This window comes from Prionailurus bengalensis, chromosome C2 (assembly GCF_016509475.1).
Source record: "Prionailurus bengalensis isolate Pbe53 chromosome C2, Fcat_Pben_1.1_paternal_pri, whole genome shotgun sequence".
Lineage (NCBI taxonomy): Eukaryota > Metazoa > Chordata > Mammalia > Carnivora > Felidae > Prionailurus > Prionailurus bengalensis.
In genome coordinates, this window is record NC_057350.1 from 4522697 (window position 1) to 4538307 (window position 15611).

Genomic DNA, 15611 nt, shown 5'->3' on the forward strand with positions numbered 1-15611 from the left:
CCGCTCCCGGGGGCCCCCGTGAGTGCAAAGCCCCCGCCTCAGCCGTGCTCCCCCACCCCCGGCCATCCCTCCCCACCAAGCCTACTCGCAGTGTGCTCCTGAGGCCTCACGGACGCCTGCTAACTCACAGAGCCGTGCCCCACCCCCCGGTGGCCCGCTGCCTGTCACAGCCTGTCCCCTGAGCCCCAGCCAAGCCGTGCGTGCCCTCCGCTTGCAGGCAAAGGCAGAAACACCAGAAGTGACGAGAGTCTCCCCACCTGGAGCTCAGTAGCTTCCGTGCACCGTGCGGTCCTGCCAGCCTCGTGCTTTCCTGTTTGCTTTGCATCCCACGCGGCTCGCAGCCTGCGCCACCTCCCTTCCCCCCTACGGAGGAAAGGCGACCGTGAGGTTGTTCAGCAGGGACTCAGGTACTCATCACGCCCAGGTCCCTTCCCACAGCCGGTGCGTCCTGGGCTGGAAACCCCTGTCATCCCATGTCCATCTGACACCAGCTCCGGGCGGGTTCCCGGACCCAGTCGCAGCATGGGCGTCCCCACACAGGACCAAGCAGTTCTCGGGCACCAGCGGGGGTTCAGCTCTGACACTGGCTGGGAGGAGACAGCAGGGGACCCCCCCCCACCGGGCTGTCCTCTGTCCTTGTGACAACCAGGCTGCAGACTGGAGGTTCCAACGACCTCCTCCTCGGAGGCTTCTACATCACCAGCGCGGCGAAAGGAACTCTGGGAAACCCTCACTGTTTCCGGTTTAGTAAAGGATGTGATAAGGGGCACCTGGGTGGCTCAGTCATTCAGCGTCTGACTCTTGATTTCAGCTCAGGTCGTGATCTCACCACGCTGAGCATGAAGCCTGCTTGAGATTCTCTCTCCCTCTCTCTCCCTCCCCCCACCCCCCCACTCTCTCTCTCTCAAAGAAAAAAAAAAAGGGATGTGATAAATGATATGAATGAACAACCAGATGAAAGATGTGAAGGGTGAGGTCCCCGGAGAGGGCCTGGAGCTTCCCCACCCCCCCCCCCAACCCAGACACCACTCACCCTCCCCTCCACCTGTTCACTAGCCCAGATGCTCCCTATTCAGTCCTCTCGGGGGTTTTATGGAGTCTTCATTACTCAGGCATGACTGACTGAGTCCTCGGGTATTGGTTGACCCAACCTCCAGCCCGCCTCCCCTCCCCGGAAGTGGGGGTGGGGTGGGGGTGGGACCGGAAGTGCCAACCCTCTCCCCTCTGGGCCTCCCTACACCAGCACCTGCCCCAGGGTGGGGTCCAGAGGTCACCTCCATCAATAAATAGAAGACACCTTTATCACCCTCAACGCTTAGGAAATTCCAATGGCTTTTGGAGCCATGAGCCAGGAACTGTGGACAAAGACCAAATATATATGAAAATACATTCCGGTCATCAGAATGGCCAAATATATGTTTCTTATGAATCATAATATCATACACCTAAAAGATCAAGAGTCAGACACTCAACCGACTGAGCCACCTAGGCACCCCTGCTTTTTTGTTTGTTTAAGTAAAGTTGCCATCAAGAACAAATCATCGACTTATTTAACCTCCTTAAATAAGGAAATCATGTAAGTTATATTAACCTCTATGAGACAAAAATACAGTAAATTACTTTGCAGAGGGCCAGACTGGAGACGTTCTCCCTCCTGGTGAATCGAGTGCCCCCTTACTCCAGAGAGCAGGGCACACCCATCTGTGCAGCCTGGCCCTTGACAGCAAGGAGGCTCACAAGCAAATCACCAGCGGTCGTAGGGTCGTGGGCCTTGCTGTGCTCCGTGGCTTTGTCCCCAGAGTCTTACCAGGTTTCATTCTTGTTTTATGGTTTTGCGAGCAGAAGGAGTTAGGGGTCCCCAGGAAAAGAAAGATGAGACGTCGCTTTCTTGACATAAGAAAAGTCGTTTTGGGCCCCGGACATCTTGCGATCCTGACAGGCGCTATTTGCCCAAAGCACATTTTTGCAGAGCCTCCTGGGATATGTTGGAAGTCCAGAACAGCCCCCAGCAGTTAACCATTTCCAGGGAAGAAAAGAAGGCAAGACCGAGCAGCCACCATCAGGCCAGGAGGTTGCCTTAATGGCATCAGGGACGATCCATCAGCCCCCGCGCTGGTTCCAACCTGCAGACTGGCCCCACACGTTCTTAAGTTATCAGTGCAGGATCTAAACCCCTGTGAGTCTCACTAACACTCCCTGCTTTATGCCTAATCTGTTCCCCACGAAGGCCACTCTTTGCCGGGAAGTCTTGGCATCAGGGTGTAAGTAACACTGTGAAGGCGCCACACCACACTACGTGCCATGATACAGAGTAGCAAATACTAGAAGGCAGGCGCCCTCTCCTCTCGGGGGGCCAGTTTCCCAGCACCCCACTCAGGTGGCCCTGCGCCACCAGGGTCACAAGCAAGCAGGCATCTGAAGTCCCAACACCAGGCTTTGGGGCTCGAAGTCTGACACCAATTCCAATACGTGAGTTTTTTTTAATGTTTATTTATTTTTGAGAGAGAGAGAGAGAAACAGAGCATGAGTGGAGGAGGTCAGGGGGAGGGACTGGAAGTTCCAACACTAATTACAGGCCAGCCCCACCCTTAGATGCTTTCCAAAGTGACCTTATTAGCATAACAAAAGACCACACTATCTCCTTGTTGGAAATTCCCAGGGTTTGAGGAGCTCTGTGCCAGGAAGGAAGACTAAATCTTGTGTGTGTGTGTGTGTGTGTGTGTGTGTGTGTGTGTGTGTTTTCCTAGGGGCATGTGGGTGGCTCAGATGGTTGAGCATCTGACTCTTGATTTCTGCTCAAATTATGATCCAAGGGTAGTTGGATGGATCCCCTTATCGATCCCCCTCCCCCCCTGCAGTGTGGAACCTGCTTAAGATTCTCTCTCTGTCCCTCTCCCTGGCTCATGCTTTCTCTCTCTCTCTCTCTCTCTCTCTCTCTCAAATTAATTATTTTTTTCTGATATTTGTATATATGGCAAAATGATCACTGCAATAAATGTAGTTACATCTGTCTCCATACATAGCTTCGTTTTTCTTACCATGAGGACTTTTAAGATCTACTCCCTAAGCAACTTGCAAAGATGCAATGCAGTGTTATTAGCCACCCTATTACAAACTCTGGGGAGGTAATATATAGCAGCGTGACTAGTGTTAATATACCTTATAATCACAATATCACAGGGGCACAAGCTCCCACCCCACCTCCAGACGCGTGTCCACCATCAACGCTGAGCAAAGCGTCCCAGAAGCCACCCCTTTGTGGCCACGGGGCTTGTGGTCAGATTCAGGATGGGGGGCTGCCCTGGGCCCCCAGGCCAGCCGCCTCTTCTCTAGAACGCACTCTCTCTGCATCAGCGGGCACCAGCACAGGCCTTTCCAAATCTCACGTGGGGCAGCCTCGGAAACTTGCCTTTTTGTCCCCTGCCTGCCAGGACAAGCCACCCTTCCTGGGAAGTCCTTTGAAAAGGCCAATTGCTGCATGAGGATGTCGTGAATTCCTCCCCCCACCCCCGCCCCAACCCCACGACCCACAACCCAGCCCTGCTGTCACCTGTGTGCCTTCAGGACAGAGACCAGGTGAGTCACCCACCCTTCTTCCCTTCGCTCCCACGTGGCGCGTGGACCACTCCTCCTGAGCGGCAGTGAGAGAAATGACCGGACACCAGGCCCCAGAAATGAAACTGTAGAAACAGCACCCTCCCCGGTGGCTCAGGCAGAGGTCCTCAGCCTCCAGCTGCACATCGGGGTCTCCCGCAGGGCTTGGGGACACAGGGTCTGCTGCCCAGGGAAGTCGGATGCCTGAGAATCTGCATCGCTGATGAGTTCTCAGGGGAGGCTGGTGTCGGGCCACAGTCGGGGACCCAGCGACTTAGAGCAGCCGTGTCCTACAGGACATCCCGCGACGGTGGGAACGTTCTGTTCTTTGCTCTCTGATACAGACGGGCGCCACTCCGGCTGCTGAGCCTGAGGACCTGAGCGCCTTACTCTGTTTCATTCTAATTCACTTAAAGAGCCACTGAGCGTGTGGCTCCCATTCTGGACCGTGTCCGGCAGGCCTCTGATCTAAAAGTTCTGAGCTGCCCCGTGGCAGCACGCCTGAGCCACCCAGACAGTTGTCACCCTCTCCCCATGTTAAGGGCTGCAAACCCAAAGAAGGGAAGTCCGTAACCCATTCGTGCAACAACCCATCTGCGCAGTGCACACTCTAGAACCCCTGGCGGGTCCCCCGCTTGGAGAGCTCTCCGCGGGGACAGGAAGACAGCCGGGTCCAGACTAAAGGCAGCTGCCGCCCAGGAGCTCAGCTTTGAGCCGAGCCAGTTGACCTTCTGGTCCTAGGTTGTGTCACCTGCAAAAGTGCAGGCGTGTGCCCCAGCGGTCCTGAAGGCTCCCCGTTCTGTGACGGAGTGGAAGTGAGTGGGGACTTCCCATCCCTAGAGCACGGCTGTCAGGGAACCCCAGGAGCCCTCGGGATGCCGGGGCTGTGCAAGAAGCGGGGTGCAGGCCTCAGTCTCTGATCCTCCCCCCAAAACCAAACATTAGAAACCACGGGGGAAAAAATCCCAAGCACTTCTTGGTTCGTTCATTTTACTTACTGCCTCTGTGGGCAAGTTTTCCTTTAAGGAAGGAATTTAAAGGCTTAACAAATGTTTTTAGAACGCTGGCACTGGGAGCCTTCGAGATCTGTATGCTGTAGGCTCCGAGGCTGAGCTGAGTAACTACAGAGTCCCCCGGGGGGGGGGGGGGGGACCGGGCTGCCGATTTGCAGCGGGTACTTTCCTGTTTCCCCGCTGACGCCTTGTAGACAGCTTGGGGCGCGTCTACAGCTCCAGGAAAGGCACAATGGAGGCACCGCTCGGAGAAGCTGGACAGAGCGGGTCCAGCTTCTGCAGGGGCAGCGGAGAACCCCCGTCGGCGTCCAAAGAGCACCGCCTCCTGCCGGCTCCTAATCCCAGTGGCCTCTCCAGGAAGATGCAGGGGCGCCTGAGTGTTCAAAGTGCCGGGCGGGGGTCCTTGCAGCCGGTGGATGGGGACGTGCCCAGCTCACGGGGGGTGACAATGGAGCCCCCACCCCAGGGTGGGCGGGCACGAGGAGTGGTGGAGGGTCCACAAGCAAGCGGGCTGGGCACATGGGACAGCCTGTCGGCCCTCACGCAGGGTGCCGTCCGTGGTGGACTGGCCCGGGCCGGCAGTGGCAATGTGTGGGCCAGATGGGACAAAGGTCCACTAAGGGGCTGGTGCATCCCAGCTGGCGACGCCCTTTTCTCCAGGAAAGGCTTGTTCGGGAGTAAGCTCCCTTCTCAGTTTTGTGGTGTTCGGATCAGACGCATCTTTTTTTAAAAAACTTTTTATGTTTACTTTTGAGAGAGAGAGAGACAGAGAGCACGACTGGGGGAGGGGCAGAGACAGGGAGACACAGAATAGGAAGCAGGCTCCAGGCTCTGAGCCGTCAGCACAGGGCCCGACGCGGGGCTCGAACTCACGGACCGCGAGATCGTGACCTGAGCGGAAGTCAGAGGCCTAACTGACTGAGCACCCAGGCACCCCAAAGTCCAAGGCATCTTGAAAATGGAGATGCTGAGGTTGGTGGGGGTAGTGGGGCAGAGGCTTGAGGCCCTGGTAGCCTCTCTGGAAGGGGCAGCTGCTTCCAGACTCCCCTGCTGCTGTGCTTGAACCTGCCATAGGGAAGGGCAGGGTCTGCACTCCTCTGGGGAGGGTTCACTCCTGCTCTGCCCCGGAGAGGGGCGCTTTGACCTACCCCGGCATGCCCATCTCTGGCTGGCTGGCACGTTTTTTTTTTTTTTTTTAAATAGACTATTTTTAAAGCAGTTACAGGCTCAAAGCAAAAGGGACAGGAAGGCGCAGTTTCGCCCACCTCCCGGCGCCCCCACTGTGGACATCCCCACCAGAGTGGGGCCGTGGTCCCGGTGGAGGAACCCGCCCCCACACAGCACCACCCGGAGTCCACGGTTTGCATCAAGCTCCCTCTCGGTGGTGGGCGTTCTGTGGCTTTGACGTTGACAGGTCCTCTGAGCCCCACCCGGCCACCCCACCCTCACCCCGAGGCCTGCCCGCGGCCCCCACTCTGCCACCCCCTCAGTGACCACCTCACTGTCTCCAGCTACCTCTGGTCCAGAGCCCCTGACTCCTCCTGCAGAGGGGGCCAAAGGGGCTCCCGGGAGGTGGCTGGTGAGGACACTGGGCTCTGCGGGGAGGAAGCACTCCCCAGCGCGGGGCAGGGGACACCGTCAGCACAGCCGTCCCACGGCTGACACTGTTCCTGGGCCGTGAGCCGCCCCGTGCAGACAGGGAACAGATGCTTTCAGGAAAGTTCCGCGAGACCTGCCGGAAGAAAACCCTGTGGCGGGGCCTAGCCCGCAGCAGTACCCCAGGCCTAAAGTGTCACACGCGCTAATGTGGAGCCATTGCACCGGCCATGTTATTTAACGGAATACAGTGGAAGCTCAGGTAGAAAACATAAACCTGATGAGGAGGACATTTTCAGGAAGCTTTGTGTTTGGCCGGCAGTCAGCTTGGCCAGCGAGCGTCACCAGGTGGCACGGTGAGAAAGGGACATGGGGACCTCCCCAGCGCTGGCGCCCGGGGGGGCCATGACCACGTCCACACTCAGTGCCCTTGTAAGCAGGAGACAGGACAGGGACGGTTCAGGGTCCTGTGCCCCTGGTGGGGACGCACCAGTGAAGGCCACCGCAGGTGCCCGAAGAGACCGAGGGGCCCCAGTGCTGTGTCAGGGTGGGGGTGTCACGGGAGCCTCGCATCCCGGGGCAGGACTGTGGGATGTGCTAGGCCAGGAGGCCCCGAGGCCTCATCAAGTTCACGGTGCTATGCAAATGTAGTGATCCCAGTCAGAATAAAATATGCTCCCTCCCCGTCTTTAGTACAGAAAGGTCTATGGGCACGAGAGTTTAGAACCACAAGGCAACTGTATCCGTGTCCCTTGGGCCGCATACAGCCTGGGTGACTTAAACAAGCAGACGCTGACTCTCAGTCTGGAGGCCAGAAGTCCCAGGCGTTGCCCTGGCCCCGTGCCCTCCTCGGGCTCCCGGCGAGTGTCTGCTCCAGGCCTCGCCCCAGGCTTCTAGGGGTTTGCTGGTGTCTTCGGGGTTCCTTGGCTCACGGAGGCATCACCCAGATCTCTGCGTCCATCCTTACAGGGCACTCTCCCTGTGTGTGCGTCCGCGTCCACATTCCCCCTTTCCACAGGGACACAGTCACGCTGGCTCACGGCCCACCCCACTCCATCTAACCCACTGCATCTGCAATGACCCGATTTCCAAAAAGGGTCACGTTCGGACGCCCCAGGGGTTAGGATTTCAACGTATGAATTTTGCGCGTGACTTCCTTACCCCCAAGCCCCATATCTCATGATACGTCCTCCGGTAAGCGGGGGGTATACAGTTGTCCTCCTGACAGCAGACCCTGCTCACCCTGCCCGGGCTCCTCCCTCCCATCCCCGCCCCCAGAGAGACACCCCCACGTTCACGGGAGAGACTGGGTCTCCCTCACTTCCATGATGTTGGTGCCAGAAGGCAGGTGCGGCCAGATTGCTGGGGCGAATGAGTAAGTTCACGGACCCCCAGGAAGAGTTTAAGGGCTTAGCTGGAGTGGACCAAGGCAGCTCTGGTAAGCCCTCTGTGCGCAGTCTGCTGGGAGAGCCGGGCCCGAAACGAGGATGTGCCTGGCGCTAACACAATAAAGGTTTTGTCTATGCGGGGCGGTCTACGTGAAGCTCGCTTCCCCCAGAAGCTCCTTGCCAGGCCAGACCCTCCCTCCCCTCACAATTCCTACCCATGTCAGCCTTCCTGCTCATTAGTGCTCTCACTAGATAAGTCCCGGCGTAAAAACACCGTGTGCCAAGGTTGTATCCAGCTAGCAAATACTGCTCGGTTGAAGACAGACTCCAAGTACTCATCAGATATTGACCGTTGGTTAAGATGCTCGGGTCATTCCACACGGTGTTGGTCTATACATAACCTATTTATTAAGGTCGCGCAACGTTAGCTTGTTTTTTTCGGTATGCAGCCTTCTATCTGTACCTCTGCAGGCCAGCCAGAGTATCTGTTCCTTGCACTGTCAGAGTGGTTGATCTGTGTAAAAGAAGAAAAAGAATTTTCTGCATCCACCAATCTCATTAACAAATATGTAATGTGTCAGCGATGAGCAAAGTCATATAAAAACAGAATCACTTCCTAAAATGGGATTCGCTCCAAACTACTCTGGGTACTTGATTTTTTTTTCTCAACATGTTTCTTAATAATAATGGAGAAAAAATAATAATATTGGAGCCGGGGGGGGGGGCGCCTGGGTGGCTCAGTTGGTTAAGCGTCCAACTTTGGCTCGGGTCATGATCTCGCGGTCTGTGAGTTTGAGCCTGCTTCGGATTCTGTGTCTCCCTTTCTCTCCGTTCCTCCCCTGCTCGCGCTCCCTGTCTCTCTCAAAAATAAATAGACATTAAAAAAAGTTTGTTTAATAATATTGGAACTAGGTGTTAATGCAGCTCTAGAACTTTCTTCAATGATGTAGATATCTATCCAGGAGTCTATGCTATCCCGTAGAGTCACATTTGGGTTAGTGAGTACTGAAAATGTGGCCACTATGACTAAGGAACTGATTTTTTTTTTACTTTTTCAAAAATGTTTATTTATTTGGGGAGAGAGAGAGTGCGCACACGTGTGTGCGAGTGGGGGAGGGGCAGAGACACGCAGGGTGAGAGAGAGAGGATCCCAAGCAGGCTCTGGGCCATCAGTGCAGAGCCTGGTGTGGGGCTCGGCCTCATGAACCGCGAGAAATCAAGAGTCCAATGCTTAACACGCTGAGCCACCCGGGCACCCCTAAACTCTATTTAATTTAAATAAATTTAAATGTAAATGCAAATGTGGCCAGGAGCTGCCTTATTGGACCGCATAGCTCGAACGCCTACTTTCCAATTCTCTGGGAGTAGGACTGTATGTTTTTCAGGGAAACTGTACAGTCCCTTGCTCAGCAAATGTGTGCTCATCCTGACTGGGCTTTAGTTTTTCACGTCTTTGATCCTTTCACAGATAACGGAACGCCCTAATCTAAAGCACAGGAGGGATCGCACGCATCGTTATGGGACTGTGGTTTCCGTAACTTCCCATGAGTTTCATTCCGGTTTTACATTCCTTTTTTTATAGAACAGATTTACTAAGATAAAATTCACATTGAAAGTGTAGAATCAGGGGTGCCCGGGTGGCTCCGTCGGTTGAGCGTCCGACTTCGGCTCAGGTCACGATCTCACAGGTCGTGGGTTCGAGCCCCGCGTCGGGCTCTGTGCTGACGGCTCGGAGCCTGGGGCCTGCTTCGGAGTCTGTGTCTCCCTCCCTCTCTGCCCCTCCCCTACTCATGCTCTATCTCTCTCTGTCTCTCAAAAATCAATACACATTAAAACAATTTTTTTAATAAAAAAAAAATAAAATAAAGTATAGAATCAGGGGTCATTCCTAGCCATTCAGTGGCCCGAGCAGGGGAAGCTGTGGACCAGTCCTCAGCGACGGGCTGACTGCTCAGTCTCCAGTGGTAAAGTGCCAAACAGGCAGAGAGGGCACCTGCCCGCCTCAGGCCAGTGTGACCTCAGGAGCCGGGGCAGCCCGTTCACCCTGAAATTCCTCTTTGGTCACAGCCTCTCCAGCAGCGGCCTGCTCTTCCCTTACAATGTCTTCAGGCCTCCGTAGAAGCGAAAATCAGGCACAAGTTCCCACAGCCACCCACGCGCAGAACCTTCCAGGCCGGCGTCCCCCCGAGTGAGCTCCCTTGGCGTTGCATGGGATGGTGACCGGTCCACACAGCGCAGAGGAGAGTCGGGGCTGCACAGAGCGACGGGAAGCAGGTTAACATGAGATGCCTCCCTGGGAGGCTGGTGGTCAGCCCTGGGGTCCGCAACCACCACCCGTAACCGCCTGGATCTGCTTCCGGAGGGTTCCAGGAGCGAAGCGGCCAGCTGCAGCCCAGCTCGCTGGCCAGGGATTCCTGGGTGAGAGGGACGCTGACATCAGCCGGGTTTTCAATGGCCACAATGGCACGAGCTGCCGGCAGAAGCTTCTCCCGGTTCTCCTCAGGTTCATGACGGACACGCCACCACTCCTCCTTCTGTGGAGGTGTCGTTCCACCTGGAAGTCAAGGTTGGTGCCGCCTAGGTGGGTTCCTGCTGCAAGGAATTCAAGGACATCCTCCTCCTCTGCCTGCAGGACGTCAAGGTCCCGGACGCCGCGAGTCTCCCCGTAAGATACCACAGGCATGCGGAATGGTGAGGGACGGATCCCTCCCTGGGTAGCTCGGAAGAAAGCAAGCGTCTTACGTTGTAAGATTCAGTTTGGTGTGTAGAGGGCTGGTGGAGGCTTCTGAGCGAGAATGACCCGCGGGCTGTGTCCTGGAAACAGCAGGGGGCTGGATGCGACAGTGGCTGGGGGCCACCCAGGGCTCCGGAGGCCCATCCCACACAGCCAGACGTCACCCTCGGGGAAGTCCACGCAGCAAGTCCGCATATCCAAATCAGGAAGACATGTGAATCCCCCGACAGTACCCGACTGGAGCTCTGGGTGAGATGAGGCCCCCAGCTCGGGCCTCACCGGCATCTGAGCAAACCCCCTTGAGTGTCCCCAAGCCGCGGCTCTAACAGCCCTCGCGAGACCCGCTCACGGGTTCAGGTCTCATCCGGATACTCTTGTAGCCACTGCAGCAAAAATCTTCAACCCTCCCATGCAGGGAAGACACGCGTTTTCCCAAAATTCCCTTCGAGCCCCCCCTCCCACCCCCCACCGTTTCAAAACACATGGGTTCTCTGAACTCAGGACCGCGTTTGGAAACCCACTCTTTCCTTGATTCTTCCTCTTCCAGAAACTTTTTCCCCCCCGCAGAGAAGCCTGGAGAGCAAGGGCCACTGCTACTTTGCAATTCAAATGAGGTCTTATTTTAAGTGTCTTAGCTGAACATTAGTAGGGAACCTGTTTGTTGAGATGTTAACGTTGAGTTAGAAGGGATTCAAGCCTCACGCCTGGCTTTTCTGATACTGAGGACCCACTCAGGCACCAGAGGGCAGGGTGGTAAGGGCGGTACGCCCCTAGGCGGCCAGGCTTGGGCTCTGGCTGGGGTCCCTGACCTGGGGCAGGTGGCGTGGGGGTGGAGCCAGGCACCCAGAGAGGCTGAGGGAGCTGGTGGAGAAGGGGGGGGCGGGCAGGTGGGGAGGACACAGGGTAAGAGAGCTGGGACAAGGGCCTCCAACCTGCCGCGCAAATCAAGGCAACGGGTCCAACCCTTCCTGTGCGTCAGAATCACCAGCCAGCTCCCACCCTGACACTCCGGTCCGGCTGGCCTGCATACGGCCTGGGCATCAGTGTTTTATGGAGACTCAGGTTGGGGACGGCAGGTTGGGGGTGGACGAGTGCCACGTGGCGGGGCAGGGGAAGCTCCGGGAAGTTGCTCTCTGCTCATCGTTCCCACTCAATCCCCAGGGACCCTTATGTGGCTGCGCCTGGCCCCTGGCTCAGCTCACCTCGCGGAGCAGAGTGGGTCCAGGCGGCCCTGGCCCAGACAAGCGCTACCACGCGGAGCCCAGGGAACGCCCTTCTCATTAGGACAGGTCGCTGAGGTCCCTGCTGGGCACTGGGTGTCCGGACCCAGCCATTAGTAACAAGAAGTCTACGCTAGGGCGCCAGGTAAACACTCCTAACGTGTTGTGCGAGGCTGGCTTCCTGTCGGTAAAAGAACCTGAGAGTTACAAGGGGAAACGTGCTTTTTTAGAGGCGTGCTAAAATAACCCCGGCTGCCCAGCCTCCAGAGTGCTACGGCGGAGGGCATCAGAGAAGCCGAGGGCCTTCCCTTGGGAGCTGGTCGCGAGTTACCTGGTTGTGCGGCCAGCCCCCGTCTCCAGCCAGGGTGGTCCTGCGAACGAGGAGAGACAACAACGCTGTCTGTTTCTGCGCATCTCCCTTCCCAGACGCGTCACCACACCAGAGGGCGCCAGGAGGGCACCTGGCCTGAAGTCGGAAGCAGCCTCTTGCAACGGCCTCCAGACGCCCACTGCCTCCTTGCGAGTCTCCGGCTCCTAGAAAGGAGGCGCCTGTCCTGCGCAGGAGCAGCTGGGGCCCTCACTCCGATGCCGCTAACCCCTCCCGTCCAGAAGCTGTCGTGTGTCCCAGCGAGTGGTGACTCTGCAAGGGGCTGTGTGACGGTCCCCAGGGGCGCCCGCTTGTGACCCCCAGGACAGGTGCCGATGCTCCGTTGGAAGTTTCACAGGCGACCGACTTCCTGCGTTAGAAACCTTATTCTCTCGGTCTTTGCTCTCCCTCCACAAAGAGGACACGGTGGGGGGGACTCGATGACACGTGGACTTCTGGCAACAACACCGATGAAGGCTGCATTCATCCATCGCGTGTCTGGCACCCGCTGCTTTAAGCGCATCACGGGCACAGGCTGGGTGAGTCCCCAAACCGGCGCGGCTACGGGCCTCACGGCCGAGGCGAAGGACAGAGAGGCTTGTCCCGGACTGTGGAGTCTCAAGCGTCCTCGGCTTTTAAACAGGCTTGGGCAGGGGCGCCTGGGTGGTGCAGTCGGTTAAGCGTCCGACTTCAGCCACGTCACGATCTCATGGTCCGGGAGTTCGAGCCCCATGTCAGGCTCTGGGCTGATGGCTCAGAGCCTGGAGCCTGTTTCCGATTCTGTGTCTCCCTCTCTCTCTGCCCCTCTCCCATTCATGCTCTGTCTCTCTCTGTCCCAAAAATAAATAAACGTTGAAAAAAAAATTTTTTTAAACAGGCTTGGGCAGTGTGAACTTGAGTCGAGCGCCTTTTCACGGTGTAACGTGAAAAGGGTTACCCACACTGTGCGATGGGCTCTTTCACCTAGAAGGGCATCTCGAACACCTCCCCGTGATTCTTCCCGGACTTGGGAATGCAGAGTCCCAGGCCACGAGCCCACGCGGCCGGCCTGGCGCAGGAATGTCTCGGAGGTAGGCGGCCGTAACCAACCCACAGCCTTTCAAATCACAGAGCGCGCTCTACGGACCGTTTGTGGGAAAGGACCTTTGAAAAACACTTACACTTTCTCTCTGAATTTCTTCGGGAAGTTGAAGGCCTTTGGCTGTGAGAAATACCCAGCTCGACCTGAACTGTATGTTCCTGATGTGTTTACTTCCAAGTCCTTCTATGACCTTCTTGGCGGTCTCCTTCAACCTGGGGGGAGAAGGGAGGGCGTGTGAAGGTCGCATGTGGAGACACCAGAGGGGCACCCCTCTTTGTCCTGGGAAAGGGGCTTCTAAAGCAATCTACCTCCTCCTGGCGTAAACAGCGGGAGGATATCGGATCTCTAAACACGTGACAACATCAGGGACTCCTTAAGACCAGTGTGGGTCGCACAGTTTTAACTCTCGATTCTCAAAAGCCCTGTGTCTTGGGGTGCAGTCACGTCCTGGCATCCAGCCAACGTAACCGCTGGGCTCTGCTGTCCCTCCTGCTTCCTGACCACGAAATAAGCAGACAGAAGTTGCTGAAAGATGACAGCAAAGGTCAGAATGGTCCCTTTCATTTTCACAAAGGTCAGTATCGAAAAAGGAAACAAAAAATGGAAAACACGGCCAACCATCGTAAAAGCGTGCAATTTCGAGTAAGCAGAGGAAGGAAGGCAGCAAGGAAAGGAAAAAAACAAAAACAAAACAACGAGCTCAGAGTTTCCCCGAGGGAGCGAAGTCGGAATTTTTCCAAGTGTGCACCAGATAACTTCAGTCTGGTAAGATCCTCTATTAAAAATAAGGGCTGGGTGGGGGGGGGGGCGCCTGGGTGGCGCCGTCGGTTGGGCGTCCGACTTCAGCCAGGTCACGATCTCGCGGTCCAGGAGTTCGAGCCCCGCGTCGGGCTCTGGGCTGATGGCTCGGAGCCCGGAGCCTGTTTCCGATGCTGTGTCTCCCTCTCTCTCTGCCCCTCCCCCGTTCATGCTCTGTCTCTCTCTGTCCCCAAAATAAATAAACGTTGAAAAAAAAAATTAAAAAAAAAAATAAGGGCTGGGGTCACATAAAGCTGGGAATGCTGGGTTCGGGAACCACCTTGGAAACGCAGCACACAGAAGCACTTGGAGGTCCTTGGAAGTCTGGCAGCGAAGGTGCACGCGTTTACCCAGAATTGCGAGAAACGCGGAGCCAGATGGGCCTCTCCCTACGGAAAATACTGTGTGCGTGTGGGCGTGTCTTTTTCATTCTATTGGTGCTCCTACAGAGAATTTTCTCAACTCCCTTTCCTATTTCTGTGAGTCCAGCCCTGGGTTTAAGCTTTTTTGGGCCAAGCGTTAGCTTTCCTGCGCTAGTTGTGGTCAGTGGTGGCTCCGTCTTGCTACCTGGAAAGATTCTTTAGCTTCTAGTACTGACTTACCCCTGGCTACTCATGGGTTTTTTAGGAACACAGGCTGCTTTGTCAGAGGCTCCCATTCTTTCTCCTTAAGAAAGCATCCTGCTCTTTGGATTTGTGTTCTTTCCTACAGGATGCTCTTGAGGGGCCCTGTTGCTGGCCTGGCGCTCTCTGCCAGCTGGCTTCCCCCCTGCCGCTGTGACAAATCTGTACACACTCACCTGCTGGCGCCATCATCGTGGGTCACCATGAAAAGCAACGACTTTGGCGGTGCGCTCTGAATAAAGTTTATCATCTGTCCGGAGTTATCTGTTGGGTCAAAGCAAATCAATCAGTTTTAGGGTCTTCCTGGTCCACTGGCCCCGGACGCTGAGCCTCCTCTGCTCTTAGCTGCTGTGTTTGCTTGGAATCTTCCAGTTCCTGGAGCTCCTCCCACGACCACGTAAATGGTACTCCTGGTTCACGAGTGAGTGGCCGCTGGGCTCCACGGAGCAACCAGCAGAGGTGAGGGGCACGGGCGGCTCCTTAAGATTCTATGACTCGACCTTGAGACCGCAGCACATGTGGCCCGTTCTCTGCAATGACTAATGAAGCCCTGACCCGAGAGGAACCATCTGACAGCAGAGTGGCCCCAGGACACTCATATGCAGAATGGGGGTGAGAAATCAGACGTGCTGGCCAGACCGAGCACGGTAGGTCTTGCAGGAAGAACAGGAAGGGCTAATCTCAAGCCCCCGTGGTTTTACCACGGGGGCTTGTCATTTACAGTGACGCTTCTGTTACTTACAGAGTAAAAATGCGTAGTGCCCAGCAGGCGCATCCAGCCATCTCTTAATTTCTCTGTTGTCCTTATAAAGACTTGTTTTTAATAAGCCTCACTGTTCAATAAAAATATAAGGGGCTGCTATATCCTGACTGACCACTGCGGTCAAGTCCAGTGCATCCCAGGGATGCGTGTGCCTAGCCCAGCGGGACATCACGAACAGGATAGGGATAATGATGCTGTTCAGGGATGAAGGCTAATCACAGTATTTTACACATATCTGATTTAAAAAAAAATGTTTTCTCTTTCCCATTATCTGATGAAGGAACAGAAGAAAAGATCCAGGACAAGCGTGATCAGAGAAGACATCTTCTAGACAACACCTTCAAACTTCACCATACGAATCCAGTTAGAGACGAGGAGGGCTTGTGTAAGAGTGTTCTAGAATATTCACATGAGCTTCTGGAACGTTTTTAGTA

The 15611-nt window shown here is 55.8% G+C and overlaps 1 protein-coding gene across 1 annotated transcript in view; it reads right to left on the minus strand.

Moving 5' to 3' along the window:
• Positions 1-7976: 7976 nt before the first annotated feature.
• The window catches only part of FAM3B (FAM3 metabolism regulating signaling molecule B), a 41801-nt gene continuing 34166 nt past the window's right edge, over positions 7977-15611 (minus strand). Inside the window, exons 6-8 of the mRNA XM_043593561.1 lie at positions 14591-14678; positions 13073-13205; positions 7977-8105 (exon numbers count right to left, since the gene is read on the minus strand). Of these exons, the coding sequence (XP_043449496.1) occupies positions 8016-8105; positions 13073-13205; positions 14591-14678 (311 nt within the window). The 3' untranslated portion in view covers positions 7977-8015. The remainder of the gene's footprint in view (positions 8106-13072; positions 13206-14590; positions 14679-15611) is intronic.